At 46.2% G+C, this 16,563-nt stretch overlaps 1 protein-coding gene across 1 annotated transcript in view; it reads left to right on the forward strand.

Moving 5' to 3' along the window:
• LOC106576598 (plexin-B2) overlaps nt 1–16,563 on the forward strand; it is a 200,696-nt gene that overhangs the window by 173,949 nt on the left and 10,184 nt on the right. The window contains exons 26-34 of the mRNA XM_045722352.2: nt 1,151–1,380; nt 1,582–1,763; nt 4,474–4,540; nt 4,899–5,045; nt 7,392–7,548; nt 10,840–10,940; nt 15,187–15,271; nt 15,548–15,699; nt 16,306–16,466. Coding sequence (XP_045578308.2) covers nt 1,151–1,380; nt 1,582–1,763; nt 4,474–4,540; nt 4,899–5,045; nt 7,392–7,548; nt 10,840–10,940; nt 15,187–15,271; nt 15,548–15,699; nt 16,306–16,466 — 1,282 coding nt within the window. The remainder of the gene's footprint in view (nt 1–1,150; nt 1,381–1,581; nt 1,764–4,473; nt 4,541–4,898; nt 5,046–7,391; nt 7,549–10,839; nt 10,941–15,186; nt 15,272–15,547; nt 15,700–16,305; nt 16,467–16,563) is intronic.

Below are 16,563 nucleotides of genomic sequence, written 5' to 3' on the forward strand. Positions count from 1 at the left end.
GTGTTCTGGTTCTCCTAGGAGCTAGTCTTGTTGTTGTGTCCTGGTTCTCCTAGGAGCTAGTCTTGTTGTTGTGTCCTGGTTCTCCTTGGAGCTAGTCTTGTGTTCTGGTTCTCCTAGGAGCTAGTCTTGTTGTTGTTGTTCTGGTTCTCCTAGGAGCTAGTCTTGTTGTTGTGTTCTGGTTCTCCTAGGAGCTAGTCTTGTTGTTGTGTTCTGGTTCTCCTAGGAGCTAGTCTTGTTGTTCTGGTTCTCCTAGGAGCTAGTCTTGTGTTCTGGTTCTCCTAGGAGCTAGTCTTGTGTTCTGGTTCTCCTAGGAGCTAGTCTTGTTGTTGTGTTCTGGTTCTCCTAGGAGCTAGTCTTGTTGTTGTGTCCGTGTTCTCCTAGGAGCTAGTCTTGTTGTTGTTGTCCTGGTTCTCCTAGGAGCTAGTCTTGTTGTTGTGTCCTGGTTCTCCTAGGAGCTAGTCTTGTTGTTGTGTCCTGGTTCTCCTAGGAGCTAGTCTTGTTGTTGTTGTGTCCTGGTTCTCCTAGGAGCTAGTCTTGTTGTTGTTCTGTCCTGGTTCTCCTAGGAGCTAGTCTTGTTGTTGTTGTTGTGTCCTGGTTCTCCTAGGAGCTAGTCTTGTTGTTGTTGTGTCCTGGTTCTCCTAGGAGCTAGTCTTGTTGTTGTTGTGTCCTGGTTCTCCTAGGAGCTAGTCTTGTTGTTGTTGTGTCCTGGTTCTCCTAGGAGCTAGTCTTGTTGTTGTTGTGTCCTGGTTCTCCTAGGAGCTAGTCTTGTTGTTGTTGTTCTGGTTCTCCTAGGAGCTAGTCTTGTTGTTGTTGTTCTGGTTCTCCTAGGAGCTAGTCTTGTTGTTGTGTTGTGGTTCTCCTAGGAGCTAGTCTTGTTGTTGTTGTTCTGGTTCTCCTAGGAGCTAGTCTTGTTGTTGTGTTCTGGTTCTCCTAGGAGCTAGTCTTGTTGTTGTGTTTTGGTTCTCCTAGGAGCTAGTCTTGTTGTTGTTGTTCTGGTTCTCCTTGGAGCTAGTCTTGTTGTTGTTGTTCTGGTTCTCCTAGGAGCTAGTCTTGTTGTTGTTGTTCTGGTTCTCCTAGGAGCTAGTCTTGTTGTTGTGTTCTGGTTCTCCTAGGAGCTAGTCTTGTTGTTGTGTTCTGTATCTTCATCCAGACCTGATGATTGAGATGGAGGACCAGACCAATGACCTGAGTGAGGCCAGGATCCCCTTCCTGGACTATAAAACCTACACAGACCGGGTCTTCTTCCTGCCCTCTAAAGATGGGGACAACGACGTTATGATCACTGGCAAGCTGGACATCCCCGAGGGACGGAAGGTCATCGTAGCTCAGGCCCTCAACCAGTTCTCCAACCTGCTCAACTCCAAGACCTTCCTCATCAATGTAGGTTTACTCAGCTAGCTGAGATGGCTGTTTCTCTCGCTGTCCGTCTGGCTCTGTCTGTCTATTAGTCTGGCTGCCTGTCTACAGTAGTTGTGTCTGATACAGTTTGAGTATTGCCATCGTTCTGTACCTACAGATGTTCTATAGAGTTATAGTGAGTTGCTAACCCCATCTCTCTGTTGTGTATCTGTGTGTTCTTAGTTCATCAAGACCTTGGAGGGCCGTCCAGACTTTAACGCCAGGTCCAGGGTCTACTTTGCCTCGTTACTAACCGTGGCTCTGCACGGTAAACTAGAGTACTACACAGACATCATGAGAAGCCTGCTGCTGGAGCTGATGGAGGAATACGTGCACAGCAAGAACCCCAAACTCATGCTGCGCAGGTCAGACACACACAGCCTTCCAATCAGGCTGGTCTTCATGAAAACAGGCATTTCTTATTGGACAAGGTTTGATAGTAGCTCTCTGTTCAGTAGTGTTTTGGTATGGTCCTAGTAAACACAACACAGGTGGATGGCAGTAGTTAACATGCTGACTGTGTGTGTACAGGTCAGAGACAGTAGTTAACATGCTGACTGTGTGTGTACAGGTCAGACAGTAGTTAACATGCTGACTGTGTGTGTACAGGTCAGACAGTAGTTAACATGCTGACTGTGTGTGTACAGGTCAGACAGTAGTTAACATGCTGACTGTGTGTGTACAGGTCAGACAGTAGTTAACATGCTGACTGTGTGTGTACAGGTCAGACAGTAGTTAACATGCTGACTGTGTGTGTACAGGTCAGACAGTAGTTAACATGCTGACTGTGTGTGTACAGGTCAGACAGTAGTTAACATGCTGACTGTGTGTGTACAGGTCAGAGGCAGTAGTTAACATGCTGACTGTGTGTGTACAGGTCAGACAGTAGTTAACATGCTGACTGTGTGTGTACAGGTCAGACAGTAGTTAACATGCTGACTGTGTGTGTACAGGTCAGACAGTAGTTAACATGCTGACTGTGTGTGTACAGGTCAGACAGTACTTAACATGCTGACTGTGTGTGTACAGGTCAGACAGTAGTTAACATGCTGACTGTGTGTGTACAGGTCAGAGACAGTAGTTAACATGCTGACTGTGTGTGTACAGGTCAGAGACAGTAGTTAACATGCTGACTGTGTGTGTACAGGTCAGACAGTAGTTAACATGCTGACTGTGTGTGTACAGGTCAGAGACAGTAGTTAACATGCTGACTGTGTGTGTACAGGTCAGACAGTAGTTAACATGCTGACTGTGTGTGTACAGGTCAGACAGTAGTTAACATGCTGACTGTGTGTGTACAGGTCAGACAGTAGTTAACATGCTGACTGTGTGTGTACAGGTCAGAGACAGTACTTAACATGCTGACTGTGTGTGTACAGGTCAGACAGTAGTTAACATGCTGACTGTGTGTGTACAGGTCAGACAGTAGTTAACATGCTGACTGTGTGTGTACAGGTCAGAGACAGTACTTAACATGCTGACTGTGTGTGTACAGGTCAGACAGTAGTTAACATGCTGACTGTGTGTGTACAGGTCAGACAGTAGTTAACATGCTGACTGTGTGTGTACAGGTCAGACAGTAGTTAACATGCTGACTGTGTGTGTACAGGTCAGAGACAGTAGTTAACATGCTGACTGTGTGTGTGCAGGTCAGAGACAGTAGTTAACATGCTGACTGTGTGTGTGCAGGTCAGACAGTAGTTAACATGCTGACTGTGTGTGTGCAGGTCAGAGACAGTAGTTAACATGCTGACTGTGTGTGTACAGGTCAGACAGTAGTTAACATGCTGACTGTGTGTGTGCAGGTCAGAGACAGTAGTTAACATGCTGACTGTGTGTGTACAGGTCAGACAGTAGTTAACATGCTGACTGTGTGTGTACAGGTCAGAGACAGTAGTTAACATGCTGACTGTGTGTGTACAGGTCAGAGACAGTAGTTAACATGCTGACTGTGTGTGTACAGGTCAGAGACAGTAGTTAACATGCTGACTGTGTGTGTACAGGTCAGACAGTAGTTAACATGCTGACTGTGTGTGTGCAGGTCAGACAGTACTTAACATGCTGACTGTGTGTGTACAGGTCAGAGACAGTAGTTAACATGCTGACTGTGTGTGTACAGGTCAGACAGTAGTTAACATGCTGACTGTGTGTGTACAGGTCAGACAGTAGTTAACATGCTGACTGTGTGTGTACAGGTCAGACAGTAGTTAACATGCTGACTGTGTGTGTACAGGTCAGACAGTAGTTAACATGCTGACTGTGTGTGTACAGGTCAGACAGTAGTTAACATGCTGACTGTGTGTGTACAGGTCAGAGACAGTAGTTAACATGCTGACTGTGTGTGTACAGGTCAGACAGTAGTTAACATGCTGACTGTGTGTGTACAGGTCAGACAGTAGTTAACATGCTGACTGTGTGTGTACAGGTCAGACAGTAGTTAACATGCTGACTGTGTGTGTACAGGTCAGAGACAGTAGTTAACATGCTGACTGTGTGTGTACAGGTCAGAGACAGTAGTTAACATGCTGACTGTGTGTGTACAGGTCAGACAGTAGTTAACATGCTGACTGTGTGTGTACAGGTCAGACAGTAGTTAACATGCTGACTGTGTGTGTACAGGTCAGACAGTAGTTAACATGCTGACTGTGTGTGTACAGGTCAGACAGTAGTTAACATGCTGAATGTGTGTGTACAGGTCAGACAGTAGTTAACATGCTGACTGTGTGTGTGCAGGTCAGACAGTAGTTAACATGCTGACTGTGTGTGTGCAGGTCAGACAGTAGTTAACATGCTGACTGTGTGTGTACAGGTCAGACAGTAGTTAACATGCTGACTGTGTGTGTACAGGTCAGACAGTAGTTAACATGCTGACTGTGTGTGTACAGGTCAGACAGTAGTTAACATGCTGACTGTGTGTGTACAGGTCAGACAGTAGTTAACATGCTGACTGTGTGTGTACAGGTCAGACAGTAGTTAACATGCTGACTGTGTGTGTACAGGTCAGACAGTAGTTAACATGCTGAATGTGTGTGTACAGGTCAGACAGTAGTTAACATGCTGACTGTGTGTGTACAGGTCAGAGACGGTGGTGGAGAGGATGCTGTGTAACTGGATGTCCATCTGTCTGTATCAGTTCCTCAAGGTGAGACTCACCCTGTTTATTCAAACTTGCTCTTTTAAACCCTCACGCTCTCTCAACCGCCCGCCCGCCTGCCTGCAATTTCTAATGTTTTAGATGAAATGTTCCAATTTATTTGGTCTTATTGATTTTTGGATTAAAGCGCTCTTTAAACAATCAGTCATGTGTGACAGTGAACATGGAGCTGTATCTTCAGTAATTACACTGAGAGAATGGTCTCATTAGTACTGCTGAGCTCACTCCCCTCTCTGTGTGTGTGTGTGTGTGTGTGTGTGTGTGTGTGTGTGTGTGTGTGTGTGTGTGTGTGTGTGTGTGTGTGTGTGTGTGTGTGTGCGCGCGCATCTTCACTTTGTGTGTGTAGGACTCTGCGGGAGAGCCCCTATACAAGCTGTTCAAGGCCATCAAGCACCAGGTAGAGAAGGGTCCAGTGGACGCTAAGATGAAGAAGGCCAAGTACACTCTGAACGACACGGGACTCCTAGGGGACGACGTGGAGTACTGCGTCCTGGTGAGTACACTCTGAACGACACGGGACTCCTAGGGGACGACGTGGAGTACTGCGTCCTGGTGAGTACACTCTGAACGACACGGGACTCCTAGGGGACGACGTGGAGTACTGCGTCCTAGTGAGTACACTCTGAACGACACGGGACTCCTAGGGGACGACGTGGAGTACTGCGTCCTGGTGAGTACACTCTGAACGACATGGGGCTCCTAGGGGACGATGTGGAGTACTGCGTCCTGGTGAGTACACTCTGAACGACACGGGACTCCTAGGGGACGACGTGGAGTACTGCGTCCTGGTGAGTACACTCTGAACGACATGGGGCTCCTAGGGAACAACGTGGAGTACTGCGTCCTGGTGAGTACACTCTGAACGACACGGGACTCTTAGGGGACGACGTGGAGTACTGCGTCCTGGTGAGTACACTCTGAACGACACGGGACTCCTAGGGGACGACGTGGAGTACTGCGTCCTGGTGAGTACACTCTGAATGACACGGGGCTCCTAGGGGACGACGTGGAGTACTGCGTCCTGGTGAGTACACTCTGAACGACACGGGGCTCCTAGGGAACGACGTGAAGTACTGCGTCCTAGTGAGTACACTCTGAACGACACGGGGCTCCTAGGGAACGACGTGAAGTACTGCGTCCTAGTGAGTACACTCTGAACGACACGGGGCTCCTAGGTGACGATGTGGAGTACTGCGTCCTAGTGAGTACACTCTGAACGACACGGGACTCCTAGGGGACGACGTGGAGTACTGCGTCCTGGTGAGTACACTCTGAACGACATGGGGCTCCTAGGGAACAACGTGGAGTACTGCGTCCTGGTGAGTACACTCTGAACGACACGGGACTCTTAGGGGACGACGTGGAGTACTGCGTCCTGGTGAGTACACTCTGAACGACACGGGACTCCTAGGGGACGACGTGGAGTACTGCGTCCTGGTGAGTACACTCTGAATGACACGGGGCTCCTAGGGGACGACGTGGAGTACTGCGTCCTGGTGAGTACACTCTGAACGACACGGGGCTCCTAGGGAACGACGTGAAGTACTGCGTCCTAGTGAGTACACTCTGAACGACACGGGGCTCCTAGGGAACGACGTGAAGTACTGCGTCCTGGTGAGTACACTCTGAACGACACGGGGCTCCTAGGGGACGACGTGGAGTACTGCATCCTGGTGAGTACACTCTGAACGACACGGGGCTCCTAGGGGACGATGTGGAGTACTGCGTCCTGGTGAGTACACACTGTACCGCACCGCTCAAAGAATTACAATTAATAGAAGAGATATTCCTATTCAAAGCAGCACTCCATGGTGGGTGAACCAGCAGACATTTTGAGTGAACTGGATTCTCCAGCTATAACCACTCTACTACCGATTTTGTAATTCTACAACACAAACCCTCAATACAAGAACACTGGCTCTCTTATCAAGTCTAACCATCTGCTCTGGTTCCTGCGATCTAGTCCTAATGCCCTCTACTCACACTGGTACCTGCTCCTCTATGGATGATCTCACTCTGTGTATTATTGTGATGCGTACGTGACCCAGGACACATAGTGAGGTCCTGGGTCTGTAGATGTCTGTGGACTGTAGATGTCCACTAACATCACATGGAATGAAATAATGACTTTGAGCAGAGTGTCTCAGAGCTCAGTGAGGACAGAGTGAGCGTGTCGAGAGAGTGAGCGTGTCGAGAGAGTGAGAGTGTCGAGAGAGTGAGAGCGTCGAGAGAGTGAGAGCGTCGAGAGAGTGAGAGCGTCGAGAGAGTGAGAGCGTCGAGAGAGTGAGCGTGCGTCGAGAGAGTGAGAGCGTCGAGAGAGTGAGAGCGTCGAGAGAGTGAGCGTGCGTCGCGAGAGAGAGCGTGCGTCGCGAGAGAGAGCGTGCGTCGCGAGAGAGAGCTCAATAAGGAGCAGAGACAGGCTAGAGGTAAATGTTTCCATCAGACTATACTAATAAGGTTGGTTTAATGGACCCTCTAATATGATTGGCTCTCATAATGGACCCTGTAATATGATTGGCTCTCGTAATTGACTTCTGTGAAAACAGCGTGTCATCATCTGGATGAGAAATCAGCTCAGTGATTTATGGGAAAACTGATAGAGAGAGACATCATGTTTCACGTCTTCTCTCCCCATGCTGTTTTTCATTCATTTAGGCAATAAACCGTATTTTAGTCCAATAATCAATACACACAAGGCAAATTCATCTACAGAATGCTGTTTTAGACAGCTGTACCCAACATGTTGCTATCATCTACCAAAACAAATGGGTGTGACCTAATCATGAGGTCAGTGTGATTCTGGATGATAGATGATTGACAGCTGTGTGTGTCCAACCAGACCCTGCAGGTGCTGGTGCACGGGGAGGGACCAGACGTGACGCCGGTGAAGGTGCTAAACTGTGACACCATCTCTCAGGTGAAGGAGAAGATCATTGAACAGGTGTACCGCAACCTGCCCTACTCACAGAGACCCAAGGTGGACAGTGTTGCTCTGGGTGAGAACACACGGTTCTACCACTGTTATCCTGTGCTAAGAGTTGGGGGAACAACCATGAGTTTCATGTTTTTGCATGTACGTTAGTCTACATACAGTTGAAGTAGGAAGTTTACATACACTTTGAAGTAGGAAGTTTACATACAGGTTGGAGTCATTAAAACTCGTTTTTCAACCACTGCACAAATTTCTTGTTAACAAACTATAGTTTTGGCAAGTCGGTTAGGACATCTACTTTGTGCATTACACAAGTAATTTTTCCAACAATTGTTTACAGGCAGATTATTTCACTTATAATTCACTATATCACAATTGCAGTGGGTCAGAAGTTTACATACACTAAGTTGACTGCACCTTTAAACAGCTTTTGAAATTCCAGAAAATGATGTCATGGCTATAGAAGCTTCTGATAGGCTAATTCACATCATTTGAGTCAATTGGAGCTGTACATGTGGATTTATTTCAAGGCCTACCTTCAAACTCAGTCCCTCTTTGCTTGACATCATAGGAAAATCAAAAGAAATCAGCCAAGACCTCAGAAAAAAAATTCGAGACCTCCACAAGTCTGGTTCATCCTTGGCAGCAATTTCCAAACGCCTGAAGGAACCACGTTCATCTGTACAAACAATAGTACGCAAGTATAAACACCATGGGACCACGCAGCCGTCATACCACTCAGGAAGGAGATGCGTTCTGTCTCCTAGAGATGAACGTACTTTGGTGCGAAAAGTGCAAATCAATCCCAGAACAACAGCGAAGGACCTTGTGAAGATGCTGGAGGAAACAGGTAGAAAAGTATCTACAGTGAGGGAAAAAAGTATTTGATCCCCTGCTGATTTTGTACGTATGCCCACTGACAAAGAAATGAACAGTCTATAATTTTAATGGTAGGTTTATTTGAACAGTGAGAGACAGAATAACAACAAAAACGCATGTCAAAAATGTTATAAATTGATTTGCATTTTAATGCTCAAAAAAATAAAGGGAACACTTAAACAACACAATGTAACTCCAAGTCAATCACACTTCTGTGAAATCAAACTGTCCACTTAGGAAGCAACACTGATTGACAATACATTTCACATGCTGTTGTGCAAATGGAATAGACAACAGGTGGAAATTATAGGCAATTAGCAAGACACCCCCAATAAAGGAGTGGTTCTGCAGGTGGGGACCACAGACCACTTCTCAGTTCCTATGCTTCCTGGCTGATGTTTTGGTCACTTTTGAATGCTGGCGGTGCTTTCACTCTAGTGGTAGCATGAGACGGAGTCTACAACCCACACAAGTGGCTCAGGTAGTGCAGCTCATCCAGGATGGCACATCAATGCGAGCTGTGGCAAGAAGGTTTGCTGTGTCTGTCAGCGTAGTGACCAGAGCTTGGAGGCACTACCAGGAGACAGGCCAGTACATCAGGAGACGTGGAGGAGGCCGTAGGAGGGCAACAACCCAGCAGCAGGACCGCTACCTCCGCCTTTGTGCAAGGAGGAGCAGGAGAAGCACTGCCAGAGCCCTGCAAAATGACCTCCAGCAGGCCACAAATGTGCATGTGTCTGCTCAAACGGTCAGAAACAGACTCCATGAGGGTGGTATGAGGGCCCGACGTCCACAGGTGGGGGTTGTGCTTACAGCCCAACACCGTGCAGGACGTTTGGCATTTGCCAGAGAACACCAAGATTGGCAAATTCGCCACTGGCGCCCTGTGCTCTTCACAGATGAAAGCAGGTTCACACTGAGCACGTGACAGACGTGACAGAGTCTGGAGACGCCGTGGAGAACGTTCTGCTGCCTGCAACATCCTCCAGCATGACCGGTTTGGCGGTGGGTCAGTCATGGTGTGGGGTGGTATTTCTTTGGGGGGCCGCACAGCCCTCCATGTGCTCGCCAGAGGTAGCCTGACTGCCATTAGGTACCGAGATGAGATCCTCAAACCCCTTGTGAGAGCATATGCTGGTGCGGTTGGCCCTGGGTTCCTCCTAATGTAAGACAATGCTAGACCTCATGTGGCTGGAGTGTGTCAGCAGTTCCTGCAAGAGGAAGGCATTGATGCTATGGACTGGCCCGCCCGTTCCCCAGACCTGAATCCAATTGAGCACATCTGGGACATCATGTCTCGCTCCATCCACCAACGCCACGTTGCACCACAGACTGTCCAGGAGTTTGCGGACGCTTTAGTCCAGGTCTGGGAGGAGATCCCTCAGGAGACCATCCACCACCTCATTAGGAGCATGCCCAGGTCATACAGGCACGTGGAGGCCACACACACTACTGAGCCTCATTTTGACTTGTTTTAAGGACATTACATCAAAGTTGGATCAGCCTGTAGTGTGGTTTTCCACTTTAATTTTGAGTGTGACTCCAAATTCAGACCTCCATGTGTTGATAAATTGGATTTCCATTGATTATTTTTGTGTGATTTTGTTGTCAGCACATTCAACTATATAAAGAAAAAAGTATTTAATAACATTATTTCTTTCATTCAGATCTAGGATGTGTTGTTTAAGTGTTCCCTTTATTTTTTTGAGCAGTATATAAACCTACCATTAAAATTATAGACTGATCATTTCTTTGTCAGTGGGCAAATGTACAAAATCAGCAGGGGATCAAATACTTTTTTCCCTCACTGTATATCCACAGTAAAACGAGTCCTATATTGACATAACCTGAAAGGTCACTCAGCAAGGAAGAAGCCTCTGCTCCAAAACCGCCATAAAAAAGCCAGATTACGGTTTGCACATGGGGACAAAGATCGTACTTTTTGGAGAAATGTCCTCTGGTCTGATGAAACAAAAATGGAACTGTTTGGCCATATTGACCTTCGTTATGTTAGGAGGAAAAAGGGGGAGGCTTGCAAGCCAAAGAACACCATCCCAACCGTTAAGCACGGGGGTGGCAGCATCATGTTGTGGGGGTGCTTTGCTCCAGGAAGGACTGGTGCACTTCACAAAATAGATGGCATCATGAGGGAAGGAAAATTATGTAGATATATTGAAGCAACATCTCAAGACATCAGTCACAAGTTAAAGCTTGGTCACAAATGGGTCTTCCAAATGGACAATGACCCCAAGCATACTTCCAAAGTTGTGGCAAAATGGCTTAAGGACAACAAAGTCAAGGTATTGGAGTGGTCCTAACTGACCTAAGACAGGGAATTTTTACTTGGATTAAATGTCAGGAATTGTGAAAAAATGAGTTTAAATGTATTTGGCTAAGGTGTATGTAAACTTCCGACGTGAACTGTACCTTTCAGTAATATTGTAATGTTAAGGTGCACTTCCCACCCCATCCACAGAGTGGCGTCCTGGCTCTACAGGGCAGATCCTGTCAGACATGGACCTGACGTCACAGAAGGAGGGCAGGTGGAAGAGACTCAACACCCTGGCACATTACAACGTGAGTGGTTGTCTGAGGACTTCAGCCTTGTATTTGTGTTCTCTCTGAATAGCTTCTCAGCAAACTGTGTGGTTAATGTGAATATATATCAGGGCTGGCTGGCTTTATTCATTAACGTTGAATGTTCCTGGGCTTCAGATGTGTAAAGTTGAGCATGCCAGATATTCCATTGAAATGTTGGCTTTTGCTATTTCACAGTTTAATGAAACTATGTGAAACTCCAACTATATGGTTCTGTACTGTGTTAACTATACAGAAAGTATTCAGACCCCTTGACTTATTCTAAAATTGTTTAAATGATTTAAAAAAAATTAAAATACCCGAAGCAATCTACACACAATATCCCATAATGACAAAGCGTAAACAGTTGAAAACATTTTTGCACATTTTTATATAAACTTTGTATTTATTTAAATACCTTATTTACATACATTTTCAGGCCCTTTGCTATGCGACTCGAAATTGCGTTCTGGTGCATCCTGTTCACATTTATCATCCTTGAGATGTTTCTACAACTTGATTGTAGTCCACCTGTGGTAAATCCAATTGATTAGACACAATTTGGAAAGGCACACTCCTGTTTATATAAGGTCACACAGTTGACAGTGCATGTCAGAGCAAAAACTAAGCCATGAGGTCTAAGAAATTGTCTACAGAGCTCCGAGACAGGATTGTGCCGAGGCACAGATCTGAGGAAGGGTACCAGAAAAAAACATTATGCAGCATTGAAGGTCCCCAAGAACACAGTAGCCAAACTGAGCAATCGGGGGAGAAGGACCTTGTCAGAGAGGTTACCAAGAACACGATGGTCACTCTGACAGAGCTACATAGTTCTTCTGTGGAGATGGGAGAACCTTCCAGAAGGATAACCATCTCTGCAGCACTCCATCAATCAGGCCTTTATGGTAGTGTGCTCAGACAGAAGCCACTCCTCAGTAAAAGGCACATGGCACCTCGCTTGGAGTTTGCCTCTCAGACCATGAGAAACAAGATTCTCTGGTCTGATGAAACCAAGATTGAACACTTTGGCCTGAATGCCAAGCGTCACGTCTGGAGGAAACCTGGGCGCCATCCCTTCGGTGAAGCATTGTGGTAGCAGCATGCTGTGGGGATGTTTCTCAGCGGCAGGGACTGGGAGACTAGTCAGGATTGAGGGAAAGATGAACGGAGCGAAGTACAGAGAGATCCTGGATGAAAACCTGCTCCAGAGCGCTCAGGACCTCAGACTGGGGCAGCAACAACCCTAAGCACACAGCCAAGACAACACAGGAGTGGCTTCGGGACAAGTTTCAATGTCCTTGAGTGGCCCGGACTTGAACCCGATTGAACATCTCCGGAGAGAACCGAAACTATATGTGGTACGGTGTTAACTATGTGTGGTACTGTGTTGACTATATGTGGTACGGTGTTGACTATATGTGGTACTGTGTTGACTATGTGTGGTATGGTGATGACTATATGTGGTACGGTGTTGACTATATGGGGCGGCAGGTAGCCTAGTGGTTAGAGCGTTGGACTAGTAACCGAATGGTTGCAAGATCGAATTCCTGAGCTGACAAGTAAAAATCTGTCGTTCTTCCCCAGATCAAGGCACTGTTCCTTGGCCGTCATTGAAAATAATAATTTGTTCTTAACTGACTTGCCTAGTTAAATAAAGGTAAAATAAATGTGGTACGGTGTTAACTAAACTCAGCAAAAAAAGAAACGTACTCTCACTGTCAACTGCGTTTATTTTCAGCAAACTTAACATGTGTAGATATTTGTATGAACTTAACAAGATTCAACAACTGAGACATAAACTGAACAAGTTCCACAGACGTGACTAACAGAAATGGAATAATGTGTCCCTGATCAAAGGGGGGGGGGGGGTCAAAATCAAAAGTAACAGTCAGTATCTGGTGTTGCCACCAGCTGCATTAACTACAGCAGTGCATCTCCTCCTCATGGACTGCACCAGATTTGCCAGTTCTTGCTGTGAGATGTTACCCCACTCTTCCGCCAAGGCACCTGCAAGTTCCCGGACATTTCTGGGGGGGAATGGCCCTAACCCTCACCCTCCGATCCAACAGGTCCCAGACGTGCTCAATTAGATTGAGATCCGGGCTCTTCGCTAGCCATGGCAGAACACTGACATTCCTGTCTTGCAGGAAATCACGCACAGAACGACCAGTATGGCTGGTGGCATTGTCATGCTGGAGGGTCATGTCAGGATGAGCCTGCAGGAAGGGTGCCACATGAGGGAGGAGGATATCTTCCCTGTAACGCACAGCGTTGAGATTGCCTGCAATAACAACAAGCTCAGTCCGATAATGCTGTGACACACCGCCCCAGACCATGACGGACCCTCCAAATCAATCCCGCTCCAGAGTACAGGCCTCGGTGTAACGCTCATTCCTTCGACGATAAATGCGAATCCGACCATCACCCCTGGTGAGACAAAACCGAGACTCGTCAGTGAAGAGCACTTTTTGCCAGCCCTGTCAGGTCCAGCGACGGTGGGTTTGTGCCCATAGGCGACGTTGTTGCCGGTGATGTCTGGTGAGGACCTGCCTTACAGTAGGCCTACAAGCCCTCCGTCCAGCCTCTCTCAGCCTATTGCGGACAGTCTGAGCACTGATGGAGGGATTATGCGTTCCTGGTGTAACTCGGGCAGTTGTTGTTGCCGCCCTGTATCTGTCCCACAGGTGCATGTTCATTAATTGTTTATGGTTCATTGAACAAGCATGGGAAACAGTGTTTAAACCCTTTACAATGAAGATCTGTGAAGTTATTTTGATTTTTACGAATTATCTTTGAAAGACAGGGTGCTGATTTATTTTTTTTCTGAGTTTATATGTGGTACTGTGTTAACTACTGTGTTAACTATATGTTGTACTGTACTGTGTTAACTATATGTGGTACTGTACTATGTTAACTATATGTGGTACGGTGTTAACTATATGTTGTACTGTACTGTGTTAACTATATGTGGTACTGTACTGTGTTAACTATATGTGGTACGGTGTTAACTATATGTTGTACTGTACTGTGTTAACTATATGTGGTACTGTACTGTGTTAACTATATGTGGTACTGTACTGTGTTAACTATATGTGGTACTGTACTGTGTTAACTATATGTGGTACGGTACTGTGTTAACTATATGTGGTACGGTACTGTGTTAACTATGTGGTACGGTACTGTGTTAACTATGTGGTACGGTGTTAACTATATGTGGTAGGGTACTGTGTTAACTATATGTGGTACGGTGTTAACTATATGTGGTACTGTACTGTGTTAACTATATGTGGTACGGTGTTAACTATATGTGGTACTGTACTGTGTTAACTATATGTGGTACGGTGTTAACTATATGTGGTACGGTACTGTGTTAACTATATGTGGTACTGTACGGTGTTAACTATATGTGGTACGGTACTGTGTTAACTATATGTGGTACGGTACGGTGTTAACTATATGTGGTACGGTGTTGACTATATGTGGTACGGTGTTGACTATATGTGGTACGGTGTTAACTATATGTGGTACGGTACTGTGTTAACTATATGTGGTACTGTACAGTGTTAACTATATGTGGTACGGTGTTGACTATATGTAGTACGGTGTTAACTACTGTGTTAACTATATTTGGTACTGTACTGTGTTAACTATATGTGGTACTGTACTATGTTAACTATATGTGGTGCTGTACTGTGTTAACTATATGTGGTACGGTACTGTGTTAACTATATGTGGTACGGTACTGTGTTAACTATATGTGGTACTGTACTGTGTTAACTATATGTGGTACGGTGTTAACTATATGTGGTACGGTGTTAACTATATGGGTGTTAACTATATGTGGTACGGTGTTAACTATATGTGGTACTGTACGGTGTTGACTATATGTGGTACGGTGTTAACTATATGTGGTACTGTACGGTGTTAACTATATGTGGTACGGTGTTAACTATATGTGGTACGGTGTTAACTATATGTGGTACGGTGTTAACTATATGTGGTACGGTGTTGACTATATGTGGTACGGTGTTAACTATATGTGGTACTGTACTGTGTTAACTATATGTGGTACGGTGTTAACTATATGTGGTACTGTACTGTGTTAACTATATGTGGTACTGTGTTAACTATATGTGGTACGGTGTTAACTATATGTGGTACTGTACTGTGTTAACTATATGTGGTACTGTGCTGTGTTAACTATATGTGGTACGGTGTTAACTATCTGTGGTACTGTGTGTTTCAGGTGAGAGACAATGCCACGCTGGTGCTGTCCAGAGTGCTTCACACCCATCGCCAGTTCCACCAGAACCAGGACAGCCATGAAGAAAGTGAGTCCGATTTTATTATATCCTCAGTATGTTATCCCTAGGCACAGATCTAGGATCAGCCTACCTGTCCTCCAATCCTAACCTTATTTATCAGGGTGGGTAATGCGCTACTGACCTGATATCACCATCTTGGAAAAACTTCTCAACTTTGGGTCGTGTTCATATGGCCAAACATTTTGCAAGAGGAAACAAAAAAGAGTTGAGGTAGTCCCACCCTGTTTGAGTCTGTTATCTTCTGTTTGATGCCCACTGAACATGTCCATGGTGTCCCTGTAGAAAACGCCCTGTTGGAAGATGACAAGGTGTTCCACCTGGTGCGGCCAGCAGACGAGCTGGATGAGGTCAAATCTAAGAGAGGAAGTTTGAAGGCCAAGGCCACGACTAAAGCCATCGCTGAGATCTACCTGACACGCCTGCTCTCTGTCAAGGTCAGTCTGATAACTACACTACCTACAGCTGTTATAACACTACGTATAGCACTTATAGCACTACATGTAGCAGTTATAATAGGCTTACAACACCTTTAGCACAGTGCAGAATTACTCCTATATTACTGATTTGACCCGGAACATGTAGAAGATGTATCACTGATTGGATGGGTGGACAGGAGACGCACTGATTGGGTGGGTGGACAGGAGACGCACTGATTGGGTGGGTGGACAGGAGACACACTGATTGGGTGGGTGGACAGGAGACACACTGATTGGGTGGGTGGACAGGAGACGCACTGATTGGGTGGGTGGACAGGAGACGCACTGATTGGTGGGTGGATAGGATGTGCACTGATTGGGTGGGTGGACAGGAGACGCACTGATTGGGTGGGTGGACAGGAGACGCACTGATTGGGTGGGTGGAAGTGTATGTTGGCGTACTTAATGTGAGCTGATAGTTTCTGACAGACATGGATAAAACAACTACTGACTACCTAATATGTGGTTGTCCCACCTAACTATCTTAAGATTAAGTCGCTCTGGATATGTCCTACTGTGTGTTTCCTAATGTGTGTGTGTCCGTGTGTCCTCGGTGTGTTGCAGGGTACTCTGCAGCAGTTTGTGGATGATTTCTTCCGCAGTGTGTTGTGTTCTGGAGCGGTGGTTCCTCCTGCTGTTAAATACTTCTTTGACTTCCTGGATGAGCAGGCTCTTAAACACGACAACGTTGAGGAGGAGACCGTCCATATCTGGAAGACCAACAGGTACACACACACACAAAAAGACATGCGTATATGAACACTGTACACACACATGCATGCACGTAACCACACGCACAGATATGCACACTGTATACACACA

The sequence above is a fragment of the Salmo salar genome, chromosome 07, assembly GCF_965601325.2.
Source record: "Salmo salar chromosome 07, fSalSal1, whole genome shotgun sequence".
In the NCBI taxonomy this organism is placed as follows: Eukaryota; Metazoa; Chordata; class Actinopteri; order Salmoniformes; family Salmonidae; genus Salmo; species Salmo salar.